Source organism: Gobio gobio (genome assembly GCF_949357685.1).
Source record: "Gobio gobio genome assembly, chromosome: 11".
Lineage (NCBI taxonomy): Eukaryota > Metazoa > Chordata > Actinopteri > Cypriniformes > Gobionidae > Gobio > Gobio gobio.
Genome location: NC_137104.1, coordinates 31,001,987 through 31,024,421, shown reverse-complemented (window position 1 = coordinate 31,024,421; position 22,435 = coordinate 31,001,987). Strand labels below are relative to the sequence as shown.

The following is a 22,435-nucleotide window of genomic DNA, read 5'->3' as shown; positions in this document are numbered from 1 at the left end:
TAGTTTAGCTGTTGAGCTGCACATACTATATTTACAAGTTATTTACAGCTATAAGCATACCAGCTGAATGTAATATGTTACAACTTTGTAGCTTAAAGGTATATTAATGTATGACGTGTTTGAATAGTATTCAGTGATTGGTACTATCTTTCTGTATCATTTCAGTTTTACAAAGATTCCTTCATGATAATTACGACAACAGTAAAGAGCCTTGAACTTTACGCCAGCCTCTGACTTTCTCTTGAAGATTGTTAGCTATCTGTCGATTTAGTCACACACACTGAGGACAGAATAGTTGCAGTAATTGGTGTGGAGAGACAGGTTAAAAGCCACGCAGGAAATGAGGACTGGAGAGAGAGAGGCTGGAGATGCATACACACACGCTGGGAGCTCGGACAGGGAAAGAGGACGTGCAGAGAGGAACTGCCAAAGTGAAACCGTTGATATATGAGAATCCAAGTTTGTTGTGAGTTGTGCGACGTGCACCTTGTTCTGTGACCTGAGTTAAAGAGAATAAAACCTGTTCCGAGTTTCCAGTCAGCCAACCCTCTTCTTCTCGTCTTCTTCCTTTCCCATTCTATGAACATTGCTACAGCCAGCCTACGTGGAGGCAGAGCCCTCTCTGGACTCGGGTCGGAAGGAGACAGAGCCCTCTCTGGACTCGGGACAGAAGGAGACGGAGTCCTCTCTGGACTCAGGATGGAAGTAGAAGGAGCCCTCTCTGGACAGAAGGAGACGGAGTCCTCTCTGGACTCAGGATGGAAGGAGACGGAGCCCTCTCTGGACTTGGGACGGAAGGAGATGGAGCCCTCTCTGGACTCGGCACGGAAGGAGACGGAGTCCTCTCTGGACTCAAGACGGAACAAGACGGAGCCCTCTCTGGACTCGGGTCACGGGCTGGAGCCATCACTGTACTCTGGTCAGGGGCTGGAGCCGTCACTGGATGCTGGTCAGGGGCTGGAGCCGTCACAGGGGCTGGAGCCATCTCTGGACGCTGGTCAGGAGCTGGAAGTGGCTCAGGCCAAAAGTCTATTCGCCAGTGGTTCTCCACGGACTCTGCACAGGGACGGGAGACGTTGCTGGCCACTGGACATGGACGGAAGAAGTCAATGGACTCTGGACATGGACAGAAGACTTCGCTGGCCTCTGGACGTGGACGGAAGACATCACTGGACTCGGGACGTTGTCAGAAGACGTCACTGGACTCAAGACTTGGACGGAAGACGTCACTGTACTCTGGACGGAAGACATCACTGGACTCTGGACGTGGACGGAAGACATCACTGGACTCTGGACGTGGACAGGAGCTTGTTCAGTCCAGAAGTCAATGAGCGAGTCATCCTTAGCTGGCTCAGGCATGGCAGCCATCTTGGCAGGGATGGTCAAAGACACTGGCTCATGCATGGCCGCATCCTTTTTCTTCCTACGCTTCCTCTTTTGAGCCGGTGCAGAAATCGACTCTGGAGCAGCTGTGGAGGGTCTTGTTTCAGGCATGGGGTGAGTTGGAGCACCCAAGCGACTTTGAGATGGGACTGGATGAGGATTATGTTTCTTGATTTCTTCAACAACAAAATCGGAACCATTAAGCCAGAGGATAAAGTTAATGGACTCTACCAAGGACAAACAAGGCTCAGGAGAAAAACAAAAAAAAATTACATCTGAAAGTAAGCATTGAGTGCAGAATCGCTCCAACTCACCAGATGGGAAAACTTTACAAACTCCTCCACATACTGCTCCAGAGGACAACAACCCTGCCGGAGGGAGAGGAGAAATTCTTCAGCCATTCTTTGTGTTGGTCTAGTCATCTAGACGTTGGTGTGCACAGGAACTAGGGATGGCTGACGTGAAACTGACGTTTCGACGCTGTGTCGAGATCCCGAAGCGTAGAGGTTTCGAAACACTGCTCCAAACTGTGATTCAATACACCCATGTCACATGACTATGGCTAAATGAAGCTTTCGACGAGTTTGATTGAAAGGGGAGGGAACAAACCACACAGTCACACATCTGTATGAACCTGATTCCCCACAAAGTTTAAAAGTGAAGTTAAAGAGCACCTATCATGGAATTTTGAAATGTACCTATCATGTAGTGTGTAAAATAGATCTAAGTGAACAAAAACATCCTGCAAAGTTTGAAATATGACAGTGCACCGTATATATAGTTATTTTCTTTCAAAAGTAAGAGTCGACTCTGAGTCATTTTTAAGAATCGTTAGAAGACCGAAGCTTTTTCTCTGACTAGATGACGTCAACTTGTCAAGTTATTTGAATACGATACGCCCACTTATTGCGCTCCAAGACGCCAGTGAAAACTAGAAAACATCATAGCGACGAGACGAGGTGTTCTGAAGTGCGACTCAAAAGCAAACTTCTTTCATCTGCCCAAGGATGAGCATTTGAAGACTAAGTGGCTTGAAGACAAACCATACATCATTGCGATTGAGTGTTTATTAGTCGTCAAATTTCTCTGTTTGCATGTTTCGTGATCTCAAGAAGCTTTTGGATTTCTATTATGGCACATGGTATCTTCGTCTGTCTGTACCATATATGGACTACATGTGCACAGAGCGCCCTACGGCTGCCAGTATGAATTGAAAACAACACATAAGAGACATCTGCGCATTTTGAGGAATTATTGAATAAAAAAATACTCCTCTGTTTAGAAATTTGACACAGACATATGAGAATCTATCAATACGTCTCCTCATCAGCACACTTTTGAACTAAAAGCCCTGAGGGATGTTGATTTGTCGCGAGTCTTCGTGAGGAGAATAGAGGAGTTTTTTTATGAATGAGATCAGCTGAGGCTCAAATTACAATCAAACGGTACCAACGCGGTTTTCATATTCATAACTCCTGACACATATTAACAAATTACTGTCACTGTAAGACTTTGATGGGCGTTCCGTTTCCGAAAATATCTGCACAGACTATACCAATCACAACTGACTGGGTCATCGGACCAATCACCACAGATTAGCATCACGTAAAGGCGGGGTTTTGAAAAGTGAATCACTAAAGGAATCATTTGAGAATCGCTGTCAAAACAGGTAAAAATAAATGCATATTATAAGAAAATTTAAGTCTTTTTTTGTCATTGCATGCATGCAAAACTGTTGTTGGGGACTTCTAAAACAATATTTGGAACATTTTAAATGCCATGATAGGTGCTCTTTAATGCATTTTACTTGCATTAATGCATCACTTTCTACACTGCTGGACCCAAGGTTAAAAAATGTGGCTTTTGGAAATCCTGCCAAAGCCCAGGAGGCTGAAAAGAACATCACACAGGAGTGCGCTTCACTGATGCTTTGAAACACAGCAACTCCTGGCGAGCAGTTTCAGTCTTCATCTAACTATATGGAGATATGACATGAATAATTATGTAACTTATTCTTCAAATTAGAGGTCTACATGGGTCCAAAAATTCGTCCAAAGACCCGTAATGTGCTACATGTAACCGACCCGGATCTGTCCATTATTTCAAAAGCTGGACAAAAGTGTAGTACCCGGAACCAACCTGGACCTGGACCAATCATATTCCACAATAAACTGCTATTAACAAGTTAATAAACAAGTTGCGAAAAAATATAACTTTTTGTCTAACCTACCTAAAGCCGTCGTCTCCCTTTCTTGTACCTGATTGTGATGCATTACAATCCTTGCCAGGAAAAAAGTTATATCCATGTTATTCCTCTCTTGTTACTCCAAGCATGCTTAATTCACTCATCATTTCAGCTGTAAAAGTCCACTTTATGTCACGTGACGGATGACAAATGTGACTTTGCAGATTTGCATTTCGACTCGAGTTAACTTGTGTAATGAAGGGTCAACGGGAAGTGGATCCATTTGCAGTTTTATTAAAGATAGCAGAAGTACAGACAGGGATAGAGCAATACCGTAAACAGGGACAGGCAAGGATCGAGGCTGGCGGCGGGAATCAGAGTCGGGTCACAGGCAAGGATCAAGGCAGGCGGCTAACAATCACAGACCAGTGTACAGGCAAGGTTCAGGGAAGGCGGCAGAGGATCTCAGATAACAAACAGTCCGGGTAACAACAAAGTATCAGTCCACAGAAAACGCTTAGAAATGACAACCGTAGTAAATCAAGACTTCGCAAATATGTGGCGTGTGTGTGTGTCTTAAATAGTGTGTGTGTGATGCAGTGCAGGTGTGCGTGTGATCAGTCCCAGGAACGAGGGCCTATGGGAAATGGAGTCCGACTGATCGTGAATCAATATTCCGGTGATGGCTCCCTCCGGCGGTCCGGAGGATGAACCGGTGAAGCGCTATTCATGACAACTTGCATAATAACTTTGACTGTTTGCCCTTTTTAACTAATAACGATTGCTCATTCGGTGCCATAGCTGCTGACGTTAGCATTATTTATTTGCTATAATCTCTGTGAGCCGAGTCTGACCACCAAAACTTTAAGATTAAACAAGACGGTTCATTCATATTATTTTTTAAAGTCATTACAGTCACTACGGAAGCTCGGGTTGCCATAGAAACATGACATGCTTGAGACTGCACTTGCAAGTGCAGCTGGAGCAACCTGAAATATTAGCTTTTTTTACGCAATTTGAGCGTCATAGAAAACATTTATGTAACAGTTCACCTGAGATTGTATTGCTGATTTGAAATATATTATTTAAATATGAGTACATTATAGAGAGAGAGATTGCACATTTGTTTCTTTTTTTTTTCTTTTGTGTCCACAAGACGTTTGACTAATGGATGTTGTTGCCTAGAGTTTTTGCTTCAAACTGATGTGAGAATCATTGAGCCTACTCATTCAAATAAAACAATATATTAATTTACATTTTGTAAGACAATTTTTCTTTACAAAGGCCATATGCAAGGAGGTGTGAACGACAATTAATAATTCTGGGTATCACACCTGAGAGACAAAAGACCCGCAAAATAAATGAGCTTCAGGTATGTGACTGAGAGAGCAACAGGACAAAGGAAATATATTTTGTTGTAGTTTATTTAGAATGTAGTCAACAAAGGCCTATTATATTTTAAATTATCAAAAGATTTGACTACACTGCAAAAAATGCTCTTCTTATTTAGTATTTTTCTTCTTTCCACTCCAAATATCAAAAAATTCTTAAATCAAGATTAATTTACTAAATAAGTAACATTTTCTGGAGGGAAAATCAAAATGAAGTGAGTTTTTGCTTAAAACAAGCAAAATTATCTGCCAATGGGGTAAGAAAAATAATCTTATTTCTGTTTGGGACAGAAACAAGAATTCAATCAGAAACAAGATCATTTTTCTTACCCCATTGGCATATAATTTAGCTTGTTTTAAGCAAAAACTCACTTCATTTTATTTTCTTTATTTATTATACACTTTATTTTCATCAAAACAAGAAAAAATATCTTGTGTAATTTTACTTATCTAGTAAATGCATCTTGATTTAAGAATGTTTAGATATTTAGACTAGAAACAAGAAAAAAATAATAAGAAGAGCATTTTTTGCAGTGTACTTTTAATTTTTTTTGAAAGAAGTCTCATGCTAAAAAAACTAATATTGTGACACTGAACACAATTCAGTATTCAGGAAAACACAAATAACTGAATAATTATAATGATGAATATTATAAGTAAAATATTTGGGATTTAAAACAACATAATGCAATGCCATTATGATTTCAACGAGTATAGGATGAATTCAGGTTGATTGGGACTCCTTTTTCCCAGTCATTTTAATGGCAAACGTTTTCTGAATCATTTGATTTTGTAAACGATCAGATATACACAATACTCAAATATCATTTTGAGTTTCGGTTAATTTATGAGACATGCATGCAATGCATGATCGTGCCAGCACCAAGGCTATTGTCTGCTAGATTTGATTCTTATTAAATAAGAAGCAAATATGTTAAAAACACTGATTCAAATTAAGATAAAATTTATACAAAACGAAATTCACTTTAAATAAAGGTTTTTCTACTAAACAAAACTCCAAAATCATTTCTGACAAACTCCATGTCTTTTGATATATTGCGCATCAAATGATGCATCCTTTATTATGTGCTGTTCATGTCATAATCTGTCCAAAACAGGCCAAATAAATCTTGTCTAAACAGTCTTGCGACTGTGACATTTTATGTTGCAGCAGGATTCATATTTAAACAGTCTTTTTGCATTTAATATTCACAGATGCTAACATAATAAACTTAGCCTACCTTTACAATCAGTGGCTGAATCCGTTGCTCTTAGAAATGAACAGCTTTTCATGAGGTTAATTATTCCAGGATTATTCCTCAATGCATCAATTATTACACACAATGTTAAACAGACCCGGGACCTGAAGTAATAGATTGTGACCCGACCCAGGTGACCATTTAAAATACAGTGGGGAGAACAAGTATTTGATTCACTGCCGATTTTGCAGGTTCCCTTTCGAAAGGGAACTTGTACTGCGTTCTAGAACGCTACGGGGGAACGCCTCAGCGTGACAGGTGTCTGAAACTACTATCGAAACACAACCTCGCTAGCAAGGGTTGTAAAGCGCTATGCTGAGTATTGCTCTCTGGGATACCCGTCTCTGCGATTCGGTCTGAGAAGGACTGCCAGTGTTTCAGTTGCTCAGTCTGGATGCGTCACCGAGGCCGTGTCCGGAGGCTCTGTTTCTGAACAGACAGGGTTGGCCAAACCGAAGTGTCCAAGATAAAGGGCACCAGGTCAGGCCTCCCTGGTGGCATTCGGGTGAATATGTTCCCCAAGTAGCGATTTGGCTGGGGCTCCCTCGGGTCGCCTAGCCACATTCCCTTAAAAGGACCCCTTCTGTTGAAGTGGTTGGTCCCAGGCCCTAGAGCAGCCGGGGTAGGACCTCATACGAACGCATTAAGGTTCCTCTTAAGGCTTATATCTTGGACTATGACCGTAGGCAATGCTGTCACTGACAGCCCAGTGTGACCGGAGGGTGAGTGGTTCTTTTGTATTTGCTTGTTCTGACATTTGTCACTGCCAGTGGGCATGGACTCCCCTCAGCATGGCGGTGTGGGTATATCATTCCCCGTAGTGTTCTAGGACGCAGTACGAGTTCCCTTTCGAAAGGGAACGTCTCAGGTTACGTACGTAACCTCTGTTCCCTGAGAACAGGGAACGAGACACTGCATCTCGTTGCCATGCCTCGGGGCCTGCCTACCAAACAGTCCCTTCAGACGATAAGGTGCATGTCATGGTTGCAAGGCTCCCTTATATACTTCCTGGTCGCACTTTGATGACATCATGGGCTGTCGCCGGTCAATAGGATTGCCGTTTTTCCATAGTAGTTTCAGACACCTGTCACGCTGAGGCGTTCCCCCGTAGCTTTCTAGGACACAGTGTCTCGTTCCCTGTTCTCAGGGAACAGCGGTTACATACGTAACCTGAGACGTTTTCCTACTTACAAAGCATGTAGAGGTCTGTAATTTTTATCATAGGTACTCTTCCACTGTAAGAGACATAATCTAAAAAATTTCTATCTCAAAATCCAGAAAATCATATTGTATGATTTTTAAATAATTAATTTGCATTTTATTGCATGACATAAGTATTTGATCACCTACCAACCAGTAAGAAATCCGGCTCTTTCAGACCTGTTAGTTTTTCTTTAAGAAGTCCTCCAGTTCTCCACTCATTACCTGTATTAACTGCACCTGTTTGAACTTGTTACCTGTATAAAAGACACCGATCCACACACTCAATCAAACAGACTCCAACCTCTCCACAATGGCTAAGACCAGAGAGCTGTGTAAAGACATCAGGGATAAAATTGTAGACCTGCACAAGGCTGGGATGGGCTATAGGAAAATAGGCAAGCAGCAACAACTGTTGGCGCAATTATTAGAAAATGGAAGAAGTTCAAGATGACGGTCAAGATGACGGTCAATCTCCCTCGGTCTGGGGTACCATGCAAGATCTCACCTCGTGGGGCATCAATGATCATTAGGAAGGTGAGGGATCAGGCCAGAACTACACTGCCGGATCTGGTCAATGACCTGAAGAGAGCTGGGACCACAGTCTCAAAGAAAACCATTAGTAACACACAGAGCATGTGAGCGGAGTGGAGCACGAGCGAGCGGGCGGGTTTTGGACAGAGCGCAGAGCGGCATTTTTAAAAGGACAGAGCGTTGGTTTCCCGCTCCAATTTCGCTCCGCTCACACCACGAGTCTGAAGCATGCTCAGTCAAGCCTGACCCAGAATCGATCTGTCTTGCACTGTCATCAACAGACTATTTTCATTCAAACCTCGGCTCACATTACGGCTCATAATGGAGTTCAAAATGTACTTCAAAAAAGAAAACGAGAAATAGTACAGGTGTACTATTAAAAAACGAACTAACAGTGATAATGGGGTACAAGAAAACGAATGTGGAGACATCGTTTCAGTAAGTAAAGATTCCTTTTGGAATCTAAAAAGCACCATCTCCCGAAAGCATGAAAGTGTGCTACGTGAACACGCACGGAATGCAAAAGCAAAAGGTTAGCAAATTGAACTTGTAACAAAGTGTAAATTAAATATAGCGTAATATTCAAACAGATTTGTTTTGTCATTCAAGTAGGCCTAATGGTTAGTTTTATTTAATTTATGTCGTCCGTGAATTTGTATTTGATAGAGCGAGAGGAGGAACAGCAGCAACAGGAGAAAACTGTTGAGGAATTCAAAAGTTTCTTCACAGCATGCAAAGGCCCAACCATAACAAGGGAGAGAAAAAGAGAGCTGGATGTAGCATTTTTTAAAATGATTTACATGGACTATGAACCGCTGAGTAAAGGAGAACGTGAAGGGATGCAACTTTTCGCCAGCGCAGCTCAACCGGGCTACACACCTCCATGCTACAATACCGTACGCGACACGCTCATGCCACATGCTCTGGAAGAGATGGAAGCCAAACTGCAAGACCTACTGCAAAATGGTGATGGGCTCGTTCTGTCAGCGGACATTTGGACCAGTAGAAGAGGGCACAGCTTCCTTGGCATCGTGGCCAGTTTCATTGATGGGATGTTCCGGGGGCACACGGTTTTGTTGGGCTGTGAGCACATACAAGGGCACCACACCGCAGATCGTATTTATCAAAAGTATGAAAGTGTACTGAAATATTGGAACGTGCAACGACGTGTGATTCGTGTCGTTACTGACAGTTACAGCAACATGATCAAGGCGTTTAACCTCCTCCCTGGCACTGAAGAGGAGGCGGAGGGTGAAGTGACCGCGGATGCCAGCAGCAGCGCTAAACACGAAGAGGAGGATGAGGAACCACCGGTGCCCTCGCAAGTCAGTGTGGAAGTGATAACAACTAATGTTGAAACTATGATAAATCAGTACTTTACTGTGTCAAATTTACATCTGAGATGCCCCATTCACATGCTTCAGATAGCGATCAAAGATGCCGTTAACAAGCACGACAACATTAATAGGCTGTTAGTGAAAGTCGGCAAGCTGGTGAAAAGTGTACGCAAGAGCACCCTGAACACAGAGGAAACAGACCAATTAGGGGTCCGCCCCACAAATGCCTGCGCCACTCGATGGAGCAGCCAGCTTCGGATGATTCAGTCGGTCATCCGGTTGTTCCAAAAAGACCCGTTATGGCAAAACAAACTCAAGTCTAATGTTGCTAACATCACCCTGAATCAAGTACGCCAGCTGATGCACCTTGTCAGTGTGCTGACACCTCTGGCAGACCTCACAGACAAAATGCAGAAGGAGCTGAGGAACCTGGGGATGATCCTCCCTGCCGTCACAGAAATAAAATCCCTGCTCACCGATGACACTCACGCTGCACTTCCAATGGGCATCGCTGCTTTTGCAGAAACACTGGCAAACAACGTGTCAACTCGCTATGGAATATACTATACTGATAAACATCTCATTTTAGCATCAGTGTTAGATCCCCGTTTCAAGACAGAATGGATAATCCGAGATGAGTCTGTATGCAACAAACTCGGGGAGATCTGTGAACTCCTCATAAAAGAAGCAGAGGAAATTAACGGTCCTGGGACATCCGAGAACGACACACCACCCGCCGCTGACCCTAATCCCGAGCCTGAACCAAAAAGAGCTCGCCTGTTCGGGTCCTACTTCAGCGTGCAGCAACGCATTGCTGGAGACACCAAAGGTGAAGTTGAAAATTACCTCTCATCCCCGAGACAGAACCCGGACGCAGATGTCATTTGATTTTGGAAAGAAAGTTATTCACAATGAGGAGGCTACAGGTTACAAAACCAAGATCATGTACTTGTAAGACAGAAGGATCATTGTCAAGGTTATTTCAGAACAACACATGCAAGTGACCACTAGGTGTCGCTATAGAGACGGGTGTTGGATTGTTTCAAAGCGTCGACACAATAGGCCTACAACACATTTGCTTCAACTGTTTCAGTGCTTCACGAAGCCTCTGTCTGCCCATCACTAACAGGAACAGGCTGAAGACTCAGACGATCAAAATACAAACTTAAACTTTATTATACCTTGGTCTGTTTAAATACTCGATTCTGATTGGCTGGAAGGTGTGCAGTAAAACCGTTTAACCAAGGTATAAGCGGGATAATCCATGGCTAGCCATGCATTAAAGGATTTTAATGCATGACCTAGAAGACGGGTGGTTCTTCGCCTCTACGTCGTGTATTAAAATCCTTTAATGCATGGCTAGCCGTGGATTATCCCTTACATAATACTCAGGAACAAACAGAAAGGCAGGGAACCACTCCAACATAACGGGTAACATAACAGTGATTAGACAAAGACTGAAGGTGAGGGTGCAACTTAAGTAGTGAACAGAAACAAGATAATTAACTAGACACAGCTGGGACAAATGAACTAATGAGGGTAACCATGGGAACAAAGGATTGGTGGGAAAATGAACAAAGGAACACAGGAATGAAATCAAAACACAAACTGAAAGTCCAAAAAAACAGAACCGTGACACACACCTGGGGGGTATTCCAGAAAGCAGGTTATGTGAAATAAAAGTAAGTTAGCGGATAACCTATAAATTCTCTTTTGTGGATAAAGGCATATTTTGTACACATCACTATACAACATGTCCTTATTAGAAATGATGTTGTTAAAACAACATAATATCACGTTATTACGACATAACTGAGTGAAAAAAAATATGTATGTGGCAGCAATGTGTCACTGTATAAAAGCGAGGTGCATGCATGGTTTGGCATGGCAGAATGAGCTCAAAGTGCACTCCCTTAATAATTCCCAAAAAAGCTGACGGCAGAGGATAATATCCGTCATCTCATCAGGAGCATGCCCAGACGTTGTTGTGAGTGCATACACGTGGGGGCCATACACACTATGAATTTCATGCAAGTTCATGACTTTGAATCCAGCCCTCAAGTGTGTTGATGATTTTGGTTTCTATTGACTGTTGTCACATAATTTTGTTATAGAATGAACAAATTATAGAATGTGTAGGCTATATAAAGATTTTAAAATGGAATATTTCATTAATTGAGATTCAATGTGTGATTTAAGTGTTCCATTTTTTTTTGAGCAGTGTATATCATGAAAGCAATAATTTTACCATATCCTTTGTCATCATAAGCCAGAAATGGTGGGATAATAATTGATCGCCTCTCCCCAACACACATGCCAAGAATGCCTTCCTCCATGCCTTTGATGAGACTACCCTCTCCCACATATGTGTCGTATGTTGAGTTTTGAAGATGGCTGTGATAAGAATTTACAGACAAAAACAAGAGACACAATATATGAATAATCATAATTATATACATATTATAATACTACAGATATTCACGTACAGTAGACATAATTTATTAAAATATCAAAACAAGTGGCATAGTGGAATTTGTTTAAAAAAAATTGTTGTACACTTTTTAATAAAAACATTATAGAAATTGAAGAAGTTTGTATGGTTTCAACAAATAAACCCTGAAGTCGAAAAAACAGATAGCAACAATACAGAACAGCAGCCGGAGTAAGGTTAGTCTAAAACGCCCCTAAAGAATAGTGGCTTGAGAGGCTGTGGGTATGACGCTCGTAGGATAGTGCTTGGCCGCTTGACCGAGAGGGCTCGCACAATGATCCGACAGGGGGCTGATGGTATTCGTTAGAAATGTTACTCATGGCATCAGATGAGAGTCGAACAGGGACGCTCACTGTGCCCAGACAGGAGGGCTTGCTCAGTGCTTCGAAGGGGCCGGCCCACTGGATGGACGTGAATTGGCCCCACACAGCCTCCGAATGGGGTGCCGATTCTGCAGCGCGAACGGGAGCGTCCTGTGTTACTTTAGAATCGGAGGCTGTCTCCGATTCCATGTGCGCTGCCACAACAAACACGGAGCATGCAAGATTGAGGAAACAAATGCGCAAGATAAATTAAGAAAAATCATCCTGCCAAGTTTGAATTTCTGCATTGTTATCGATAAATGTGTGTCAGTTTTTAAGATTTTTTTGTTTTAGTCTCATTCATATTATGACATATGCGATAGCCTGTAGGACTATTATGAATAGGGGAGAGCGGGGCACAACGCGGGGTTAGTTGTAACACACATGGTTTAAAATTTTCCACACATGTCAGGATGATGAAACTTAGTGTATTTACTAGTTGCCATATCAACATTATTTAGAGAAAGAATAGCGCCAAAATTAAAAAAAAATCTTTGAAATATATCACTGAACAATTATTTAACCATAGCAAAAGCAAATTTCTTACTTAAGATTATTTTTCATCTCTGTTTTTTGCGTTTATTTAAAATAAGACAAATCTGATATTATTTTAATCTTATACCTGTTATTTAACAGTTTAGATCATTCTTTAAAGCTGCTCTAACCAGCAGAAGACACTAGTAGGGCTTAAATCCCAGTTGCGCAGTTGGGGTGCGTTTGAACACTGTGTTACAATGAGCCTCTATTAGAACTTTGCTATTATATTCTATTGTTTTATGAAATCTATTGAGAAATCGTGAGAAAAAAGTGAATAAGTGTCAGGGTTCTGTCATTTAGGTCTAGCTTACTCTTGTTTTTTTGTCAGAGCCCTGACACTACTGTATTGTTTGTCTTGTGTGAGCGTGCAGCTCACTTTAAGACACACTAAACTCTATTGGAGTTAGGCAACACGTGTCAGGAGCCACTCATCGCCATAATCATACTTTAGACCTAATATTGTCACATGGAATAAATGTTGATACCGTTGAAATTCTGCAGCAGAGCGATGACATCTCAGATCATTACTTATCATTACTTAAGTATCATGTATACTTAATTTAGCTAAGGTTGCAAAGCCGCCCCCCTCGCTTCAAAAATGGCAGGACAATCACTGCCGCTACTAAAGATTGCTTTTTAAATAATCTTCCTCATCAGTATCATCTCCTCAGCATCCCAGATAGTATAGAAGAACTCGATGTTGCAACAGAAACTATTGACTCTCTCTTTTCCAGTACTTTAGACACAGTTGCTCCTCTGCGCTTAAAGAAGATTAAAGAAAAAAGTCCAACGCCGTGGTACAACGAGCACACCCGGGCCCTTAAAACAGCAGCCAGAAAAATGGAGCGCAGCTGGAAGAAAACAAAATTAGAGGTATTTCGTAATTCGTGGAAAGAGCACATGATCACATACAGAAAGGCCGTAAAAACTGCTAGATCTGCTTATTTCTCAACTCTCTTGGAAGAAAACAAACACAACCCAAGGTATTTATTCGATACAGTGGCTAAATTAACCAAAAATAAAGCTTCAACTTCTGATGATTGTAAACAGCACAGCAGTAATGACTTTATGAACTTCTTCACATATAAGACTGATAATATTAGGACAAAAATTTTAACCATGCAGCCGTCTACTACAGTATCACATCAGACAGAGCATTGTAGTGTCACTGAGGAAAAATTACACTCATTCACTGCTATAGGAGAAGAAGAATTGGCTAAACTCGTTAAATCATCAAAATCAACAACATGTATGCTCGACCCTATACCGACTAGGCCATTAAAAGAGATGCTACCAGAGGTCATAGATCCTCTTCTTAATATCATTAATTCATCTTTGTCATTAGGGTATGTACCGAAAACTTTTAAGTTAGCTATTATTAAACCACTTTTTAATAATTTAATAATAAAGATTTAGACCGTTTCATAGCACTGAGACTGCTCTCATCAGAGTTACAAATGATTTACTCTTATCATCCGATCGTGGCTGTATCTCTCTATTAGTGTTACTCGATCTTAGCGCTGCATTTGATACTATCGACCACAACATTCTTTTGAATAGACTCGAAAATTATGTAGGTATTAGTGGAATTGCTTTATCATGGTTTAAATCATACCTATGCGACCGTTATTAGTTTGTAGCAGTAAATGAAGAGATGTCACACCGATCGCAAGTTCAGTATGGAGTACCACAAGGCTCAGTGCTAGGACCGCTACTCTTCACCCTGTACATGCTACCACTGGGAGATATCATTAGGAAACATGGTGTTAGTTTTCATTGTTATGCTGACGATACTCAGCTCTATATTTCTTCACGCCCTGAAGAAACTTACCAATTCACAAGATTAACGGAATGCATAGCTGATATAAAACATTGGATGACCGGTAATTTCCTGCAACTCAATTCAGAAAAAAATGCATTTTTTATTATTGGACAAAAAAGCTCCACAAGTAGTAACCTAGAATACTGTCTAACACTTGATGGCTGCTCTGTCAAGTCCTCGTCGTCAGTGAGGAACCTGGGTGTGCTCTTTGATACCATCTTTCGTTTGAAAGCCACGTTTCTAGCATCTGTAAAACTGCTTTCTACCATCTTAAAAATATATCTAAATTACGGCACATGCTCTCAATGCAAAATTCTGAACAGTTAGTTCATGCGTTCATGACCTCAAGGCTAGATTATTGTAATGCTCCACTGGGTGGTTGCCCTCCTCGCTTAATAAATAAACTCCAGCTGGTCCAAAATGCAGCAGCTCGAGTTCTTACTAGAACCAGGAAGTATGACCATATTAGCCCAGTTCTGTCAACACTGCACTGGCTGCCTATTAAACATCGCATACATTTTAAAATCTTGCTTATTACTTACAAAGCACTAAATGGTTTAGCTCCCCAATACTTGAGCGAGCTCTTAACATATTATACTCCATCACGTCTACTACGGTCTCAAAGTTCTGGCCAGTTGATAATACCGAGAATATCCAAATCAACTGCAGGCGGTCGATCCTTTTCCTATTTAGCTCCGAAACTCTGGAACAGTCTTCCTAACATTGTTCGGGAAGCAGACACAGTCTGTCAGTTTAAATCTAGACTAAAAACCCATCTCTTTACTGTGGCATACACATAAAACACTTTTTCAATTAAATGATTGTTAGGCTGCATTAACTAGGTCAGCCGGAACCGGGAACACTTCCCATAACACCTGATGTACTCGTTACATCATCAGAAGAATGGCATCTACGCTAATGATAGTCTCTGTTTTATCCCGAGGTTTACTGCAGTCAGCTGGATCCGGGCCGTATCCAGTTCAGATGGTGGACCTGCGCCCAGAGAAGACCAACACAGGACCCCGAAGTGTCTGCAGAGACCGTGATTAGACTCCTCCTGAAACTGCCTCATCGACACGGCATGTTGACTCCGATTGTTCGAATATTACAATTAAATAATACTTAAATCGATATGTCATCCTCAATAAACCCGTCTCCAGCGTGTTGCCTCCGATCATTCGAATATTGCACTTTAATAATTATTTTATCAACATCATCCTCAATAAACCCGTCTCCAGCATGTTGCCCCCGGTCCCTCGAATATTCTGATCTATTATGACCTCTGAGCTGTAAAGCTGCCAGAATAATAATAATAATAATAATAATAATTAAAGCTGCGAGCAGCGATGACGGGCCCAAGCCGGTGGCACCGCCACGCCGGTGGCATCAGCATAACTGTGCACGGCAGGCAATATGCATTTAAACAGGATAATTTTTTTAAATCGCTCGAATATGTCACATTTACCGCAGCAGCTGGTGCCACTATCACCACAAGCCACACCCATGATGTCATTTAAATGTAGATGATTTTTAATGTCATGGGATGAAATAGATCTCTTTCAAATATGTGAAAAGTTATCTTTTCCTGCTCAAAATGTTATAAGTCCAGAAGGCCAGTATTTAATTCAAGGTATTTGTATAGTTCTTTTTTTACTTATTCACAAGTGATAGTTATTTGTGATAGTCTATGATATGAAAGGGGTAAATTATCATCATCAAGAGAGAAAGGCACACACTCAAACTCACAGGGTGAGAGAGAGACTCCACACACACACACACCCAGGGTGAGCCTGAGAGTGAGGGGGGAGGGGAAGGACTGAGAGAGAGGCAATCTGCACATTGAACAAGATTCACAAGATTTTAACAACAAAAAGAAATAAAATCTAAATGGTGGGAGAAAGTTTTTTTTTACTTCAATCTCTGAAAACATTATTTTGAATATATTTGAAATCACAGATGTTGGGTGATGAGAATTGTAACTCAAATATAATTTACAAAAACTAGTCCTGTCTGAATAGTGATATGTCAGTGAGATCAGCTCGGGCGCGCACACCGTCTATGGGTGATGTCACGTATTTTGCGAAATGCGCAGTTAGGTGATGTGTCGCCCTCCACACGTTGCGAAACAGACTCCGAAATGGGGAAATGTAAATTTGCGGACTCCTGGTTGGAGTAGGATGAGTTTAAACAATGACCGCAGGGTTTTTCTATGGTTTTTCCTGCATAGCGGCCGCCTCCGTGACATTTCGTGCCACCTCCGTCTGTCGACAAAACTCAAGACAGGCAGTCACTTGCTCAGATTAGGCATGTCGTGGTAATTAAATAATCATCAGAAATATATATTGTCACATGATCTTTCAGCAATCATTATTAGTATTTTATGATTTGCTAGTACAAAGTCATCTAAAGCCATTCCATAGCTGAATGTCTTTCCTCCGCTGTAGCTGTCCATCATTCTCCGTTCAGCATTCAAACTGCGCGTCGTGTTTGGTTACAGTCAGTCAGCTGCTCGGTAAAGCTCACTCCAAGATGATATATTCCCGTTATAATACTTGATATGCAGATAAAATAATTTATCTTCCTGGAGTTTATCTAGCGGTTTCTGAACGATGTTGTGCTCCCTACCCGGGTGACAACACAAGGCATCACACGCACAATAACCGGAATTTAAAACTGTGAAGAAACCGACCGATATACATAGTAGACTAGGATTTGTGCGCTCAACGCTCATCGTCTCTTTATGCCGTGAACTTTTTAATGTGCACTCGCGGTGCACTGCGCCCTCTGACTCCATGTTGCTTTAAGCGCATCATTCTGCACCCGGGATGCGCATAAGCGCATTGTGCCACGCTTTCATATATTTTCATAGTTTTGTGCACTTAAAGATGATTAAAAAAAATCTTGTTCTCACGTATCTATCATATATTTGTTGCCCCTTTACAGAGCTGCACATTACGTTTACAATAAACTATAAATCTTGAAATGTTATATTATTTGTGTAGGCCCATATAATTATTTACATTCATGTATAAATTAAAGATAAATTGTTTTTTTTATAAATGTATTTAATAAGAACACAAAGTAATTTGTACCTTTTCATTAACATTTTTAGATTTTATAAAATTAGTCCAGAGATGTTTTTTCAAGAATTACTTTTTGTAATTGCAAATTTTTTTAACTATCCACTCACCTAATTTAATATATATTTTTGTTATAGCTTATGATTATATATTTTTATTTTATTGCTCAACAGTAGTTCTCATCGCCGATGAGGTCTTTAAATATTTTGAGAAGGTCTTAAAAAAGTATAGTATAGTCATTCCGTTTCATGTTGACCGAGTTTGGTGGTACTTTAGTTGAGTATTTGTGCACATTTATGTGTGTGCGTGTGTGGTCAAACTGCAAACACAAAACAATTCACAATTATTATCTAGTAATGTTCACATCACCAAATACGTTTCTAAAACATTGTAACATCAGCTTTGTGTACTAAGCATTAAACTTTGTTTAACTAAATGCAACATATTTTACAGGCAATACAAACTGTAAATGTCTAAAACAAAACAAATATATAACATATAGGCGTTTAGGCGCTAATCGCAAATAGCGATCTTCATAGTGATACACAAACCATCACAACACTTAAACAACATAACACTACTCACCACGCTGGGAATATAATGTAAGATAATAGTTTTAGCTTGAATTATTAAATGTTCAAATCTTCATTTGAGATCAACATGGCTTTCTCACTCAGTTCTCTAAGTTCAGTTTGTTTTTCCCTGCACTTCTTCCTGCACGATCACATCACTTGGGCTCACCGGAACAACGTCCTTAAAGGGGCAGCACCCAACATCAGGGATTACCAGTCCACACACACACACACACACACACACACACACACACACACACACACACACACACACACACACACACACACACACACACACACACACACACACACACACACACACACACACACACACACACACACACACACACACACACACACACACACACACAAATCCCTGAAGAGATGGAATGTTTTTTTTTTTATCCTGTTTCAAAACTAACACAATGCTGCCATCTTGTGTTCATTGAGGGGAGGGCACACACAGGCGCAATACATTATACAAATAAATATTTATAAAATATATATATATATTCATCTGAAAAATAGTATAGTCATTTAAAATTAATCTAAGTTCAATTGCCAAACATACAATCTTAATTTAATTGAAATCAAAATATGATTTTACAAGATATGAGACAATTTCTGTTCCCCTTTTTTGTCCTTATTTAATCCCTCGCCATGGCAACACCGTTTGAGATATCCAAAATCCGTTCACATTTTAGCATCTTCCGTATCTTTGTTTCATGTTGACCGAGTTTGGTGGAGATTGAATAAATCGCCTACGAGGAGAACGTAAAAACTCAGACCCCGATTTAACCAAAAATTCACCTTAAAACCAAAATATCTGACTTCCTGTTGGTCGGAGCTAATGACTGTAAATTAGAAAGTTGTCCGGCTCGAAGAGAACAATATATGTACCGAGTTTGGTGACTGAAGATAAAACTAACCCCCCCACTTTTGTCAAAAGGTGGCGCTAGAGAGGCCCTCATCCCCGCCCATTTCTGATGCTTTACCAATGTGTACTGACTGACATCTCTGATGTGTGTGTTGAGTTTCAAGCAGTTTCAAGCAATTTCAAGCATGCTAAGAGCCTCAAAACAGCCAAAAGATTATTAAACTTTGACACGTTGCCATGGCAACAGTATTTGAAATTTCAGGAATCCATTTCATACGTCTCTGTCTGTCATGTTTTCACATTATACTGATGAAGTTTGAAGTAAATGGGGTGAAAATAAGATGGTGATTCAAAGCATTTTTGAAAGTGACACACTTCCTGCTGCCAGTTGGTGGCGCTATAACTTTGACTCACAAAAGTCATATCCATGTGATCGGCCTCTTACAACGAACACACAGCTGAAGTTTCATCCAAATCAGTCAATGTTTGCTGACGTTATAACACACTTCCTGTTTCCCTTTTCTCGCCATAAATTCGTTGCTTCGCCACGGCCAAACCATTTGAGATATCAAAAATCCGCTCGCAATTTAGCATCCTGGATATGTTCTCTTCATGCTGACCGAGTTTGGCGATGATCGAAACAATGGCCTCGGAGGAGTATATTAAATTCCAGAGCATATGTTTTCCGAACAACCCATAATAGCTCACTTCCTGTAGGGCTGACGCATAACTTAGAGCACGAAAGTTGTTCGGCCTGATGAGATCTATATGTGTACCGAGTTTCATACATGTACGTGCAAGTGTGTTTGATATATGGACCAAGTTTTCAGACCCCACTTAAGGGGGCGCTGTCGAGCCCCCCTGCCACGCCCGGGTACCAGCTTCAGCCCGGCTCTGATGGCCGCGCATTCCGACGCCCGTGCGAAGTTTCAAGAGTTTTCGAGCATGTTAAGTGCCCCAAAAGTACCCGAGAAGTCGAAAAAAAAAAACAAAAAAAAAAAAAAAAAAAAACAAAGAATAATCTGAGGAAGAACAATAGGGCTCTGCGCCCTTTCAGGGCTTGGGCCCTAATAATACGCTGTTTGTTAATTGGCCAGAGGAGAACTGGCACCCCGACTGAGCCTGGTTTCTCCCAAGGTTTATTTTTCTCCATTAGGTCACCTAATGGGGTTTTGGTTTCCTTGCCACTGTTGCCTCTGGCTTGGCGTGCTCAGTTGGGGACACTAAATTTTTCAACTAAACATCGAAATAAATCTAATTAATAAACTAAATTAACCATTTAAACTAAATTACTGATCTAATTATTGATCTAAAGCCCACACTGTCACTGTATGATAATTGAAATGAACTGATGACATCAGCTCCTCCATGAACTGCCACCTTAACGTGGTGGAGGGGTTTGAGTACCCGAATGACCCTAGGAGCTACGTTGTCCGGGGCTATATGCCCCTGGTAGGGTCTCCCAAGGCAAACAGGTCCTAGGTGACGGGTCAGACTAAGAGCAGTTCAAAAACCCTTATGATGCCAAAAAAATGGAGGACCGTGACGTCGCCCGGTATGGCGCAGCCGGGGCCCCACCCTGGAGCCAGGCCTGGTGTTGGGGCTCGTATACGAGCGCCTGGTGGCCGGGCCTTCCCCCACGGGGTCCGGCCGGGCTCAGCCCAAAGGAGCGACGTGGGGACACCTTCCCGTGGGCCCACCACTCACGGGAGGGACCGTAAGGGGCCGGTGCAAAGCGAATCGGGCAGCAGTCGAAGGCGGGGGCCTAGACGACCCGATCCCTGGACACGGAAACTGGCTCTTGGGACAAGGAATGTCACCTCGCTGGCGGGGAAAGAGCCTGAGCTTGTGCGTGAGGTTGAGAGGTTCCGACTAGAGATAGTCGGAATCACCTCCACGCACGGCTTGGGCTCTGGAACCACACTTCTCGAGAGGGGATGGACTCTTCACCACTCTGGAGTTGCCCATGGTGAGAGGCGGCGGGCTGGTGTGGGTTTGCTTATAGCCCCCCAGCTCTGCCGCCATGTGTTGGAGTTTACCCCGGTGAACGAGAGGGTCGTTTCCCTGCGGCTTCGGCTCGGGTATAGGTCTCTCACTGTTGTGTGTGCCTACGGGCCAAACAGCAGTGCAGAGTACCCGACCTTCTTGGTGTCCCTGGGAGGGGTGCTGGAGAGTGCTCCGACTGGGGACTCCGTCGTTCTACTGGGGGACTTCAACGCCCACGTGGGCAATGATAGTGAAACCTGGAGGGGCGTGATTGGGAGGAACGGCCCCCCTGATCTGAACCCGAGTGGTGTTCAGTTATTGGACTTCTGTGCTAGTTACAGTTTGTCCATAACGAACACCATGTTCAAGCATAAGGGTGTCCATCAGTGCACATGGCACCAGGACACCCTAGGTCGTAGGTCAATGATCGACTTCGTGGTCGTTTCATCTGACCTGCGGCCGTATGTCTTGGACACTCGGGTGAAGAGAGGGGCGGAGCTGTCAAATGATCACCACCTGGTGGTGAGTTGGATCCGATGGCGGGGGAGGAAGCTGGATAGACTCGGTAGACCCAAACGTACTGTGAGGGTCTGCTGGGAACGTTTGGCCGAGTCTCCTGTCAGAGAGATCTTCAACTCCTGCCTCCGGCAGAGCTTCGACCGGATCCCGAGGGAGGCTGGAGATATTGAGTCCGAGTGGACCATGTTCTCCACCTCCATTGTCAAAGCGGCTGCTCGGAGCTGTGGACACAAGGTCTCCGGTGCCTGTCGAGGCGGCAATCCCCGAACCCGGTGGTGGACACCGGAAGTAAGGGATGCCGTCAAGCTGAAGAAGGAGTCCTATCGGGCCTGGCTGGCTTGTGGGACTCCTGAGGCAGCTGTCAGGTACCGGCAGGCTAAACGAACTGCAGCCCGGGTGGTTGTGGAGGCAAAAACTCGGGCCTGGGAGGAGTTCGGTGAGGCCATGGAAAAGGACTATCGGCTGGCCTCGAAGAGATTCTGGCAAACTGTCCGGTGCCTCAGGAGGGGGAAGCAGTGCCCTACCAACGCTGTTTACAGTGGCGATGGGCGGCTGTTGACCTCAACTGGGGATGTTGTCGGACGGTGGAAGGAATACTTCGAGGATCTCCTCAATCCCGCCGTCACGTCTTCCATTGAGGAAGCAGAGGCTGGGGGCTCAGAGGAGGACTCGTCCATCACCCAAGCTGAAGTCACCGAGGTGGTCAAGAAACTCCTCGGTGGCAAGGCACCGGGGGTGGATGAGATCCGCCCTGAGTACCTCAAGTCTCTGGATGTTGTGGGGCTGTCTTGGCTGACACGCCTCTGCAGCATCGCATGGTGGTCGGGGACAGTGCCTCTGGGATGGCAGACCAGGGTGGTGGTTCCTCTTTTTAAAAAGGGGGACCGGAGGGTGTGTTCC

The 22,435-nt window shown here is 42.7% G+C and overlaps 1 protein-coding gene across 2 annotated transcripts in view; it reads right to left on the bottom strand.

Annotated features, from left to right (window-relative positions):
- Window positions 1-22,435, bottom strand: part of fkbp10a (FKBP prolyl isomerase 10a) — a 273,156-nt gene that overhangs the window by 175,699 nt on the left and 75,022 nt on the right. For both annotated transcript variants that reach the window (XM_079829365.1, XM_079829366.1), the window contains one exon: window positions 11,538-11,683. In XM_079829365.1, the coding sequence (XP_079685491.1) occupies window positions 11,538-11,683 (146 nt within the window). The remainder of the gene's footprint in view (window positions 1-11,537; window positions 11,684-22,435) is intronic.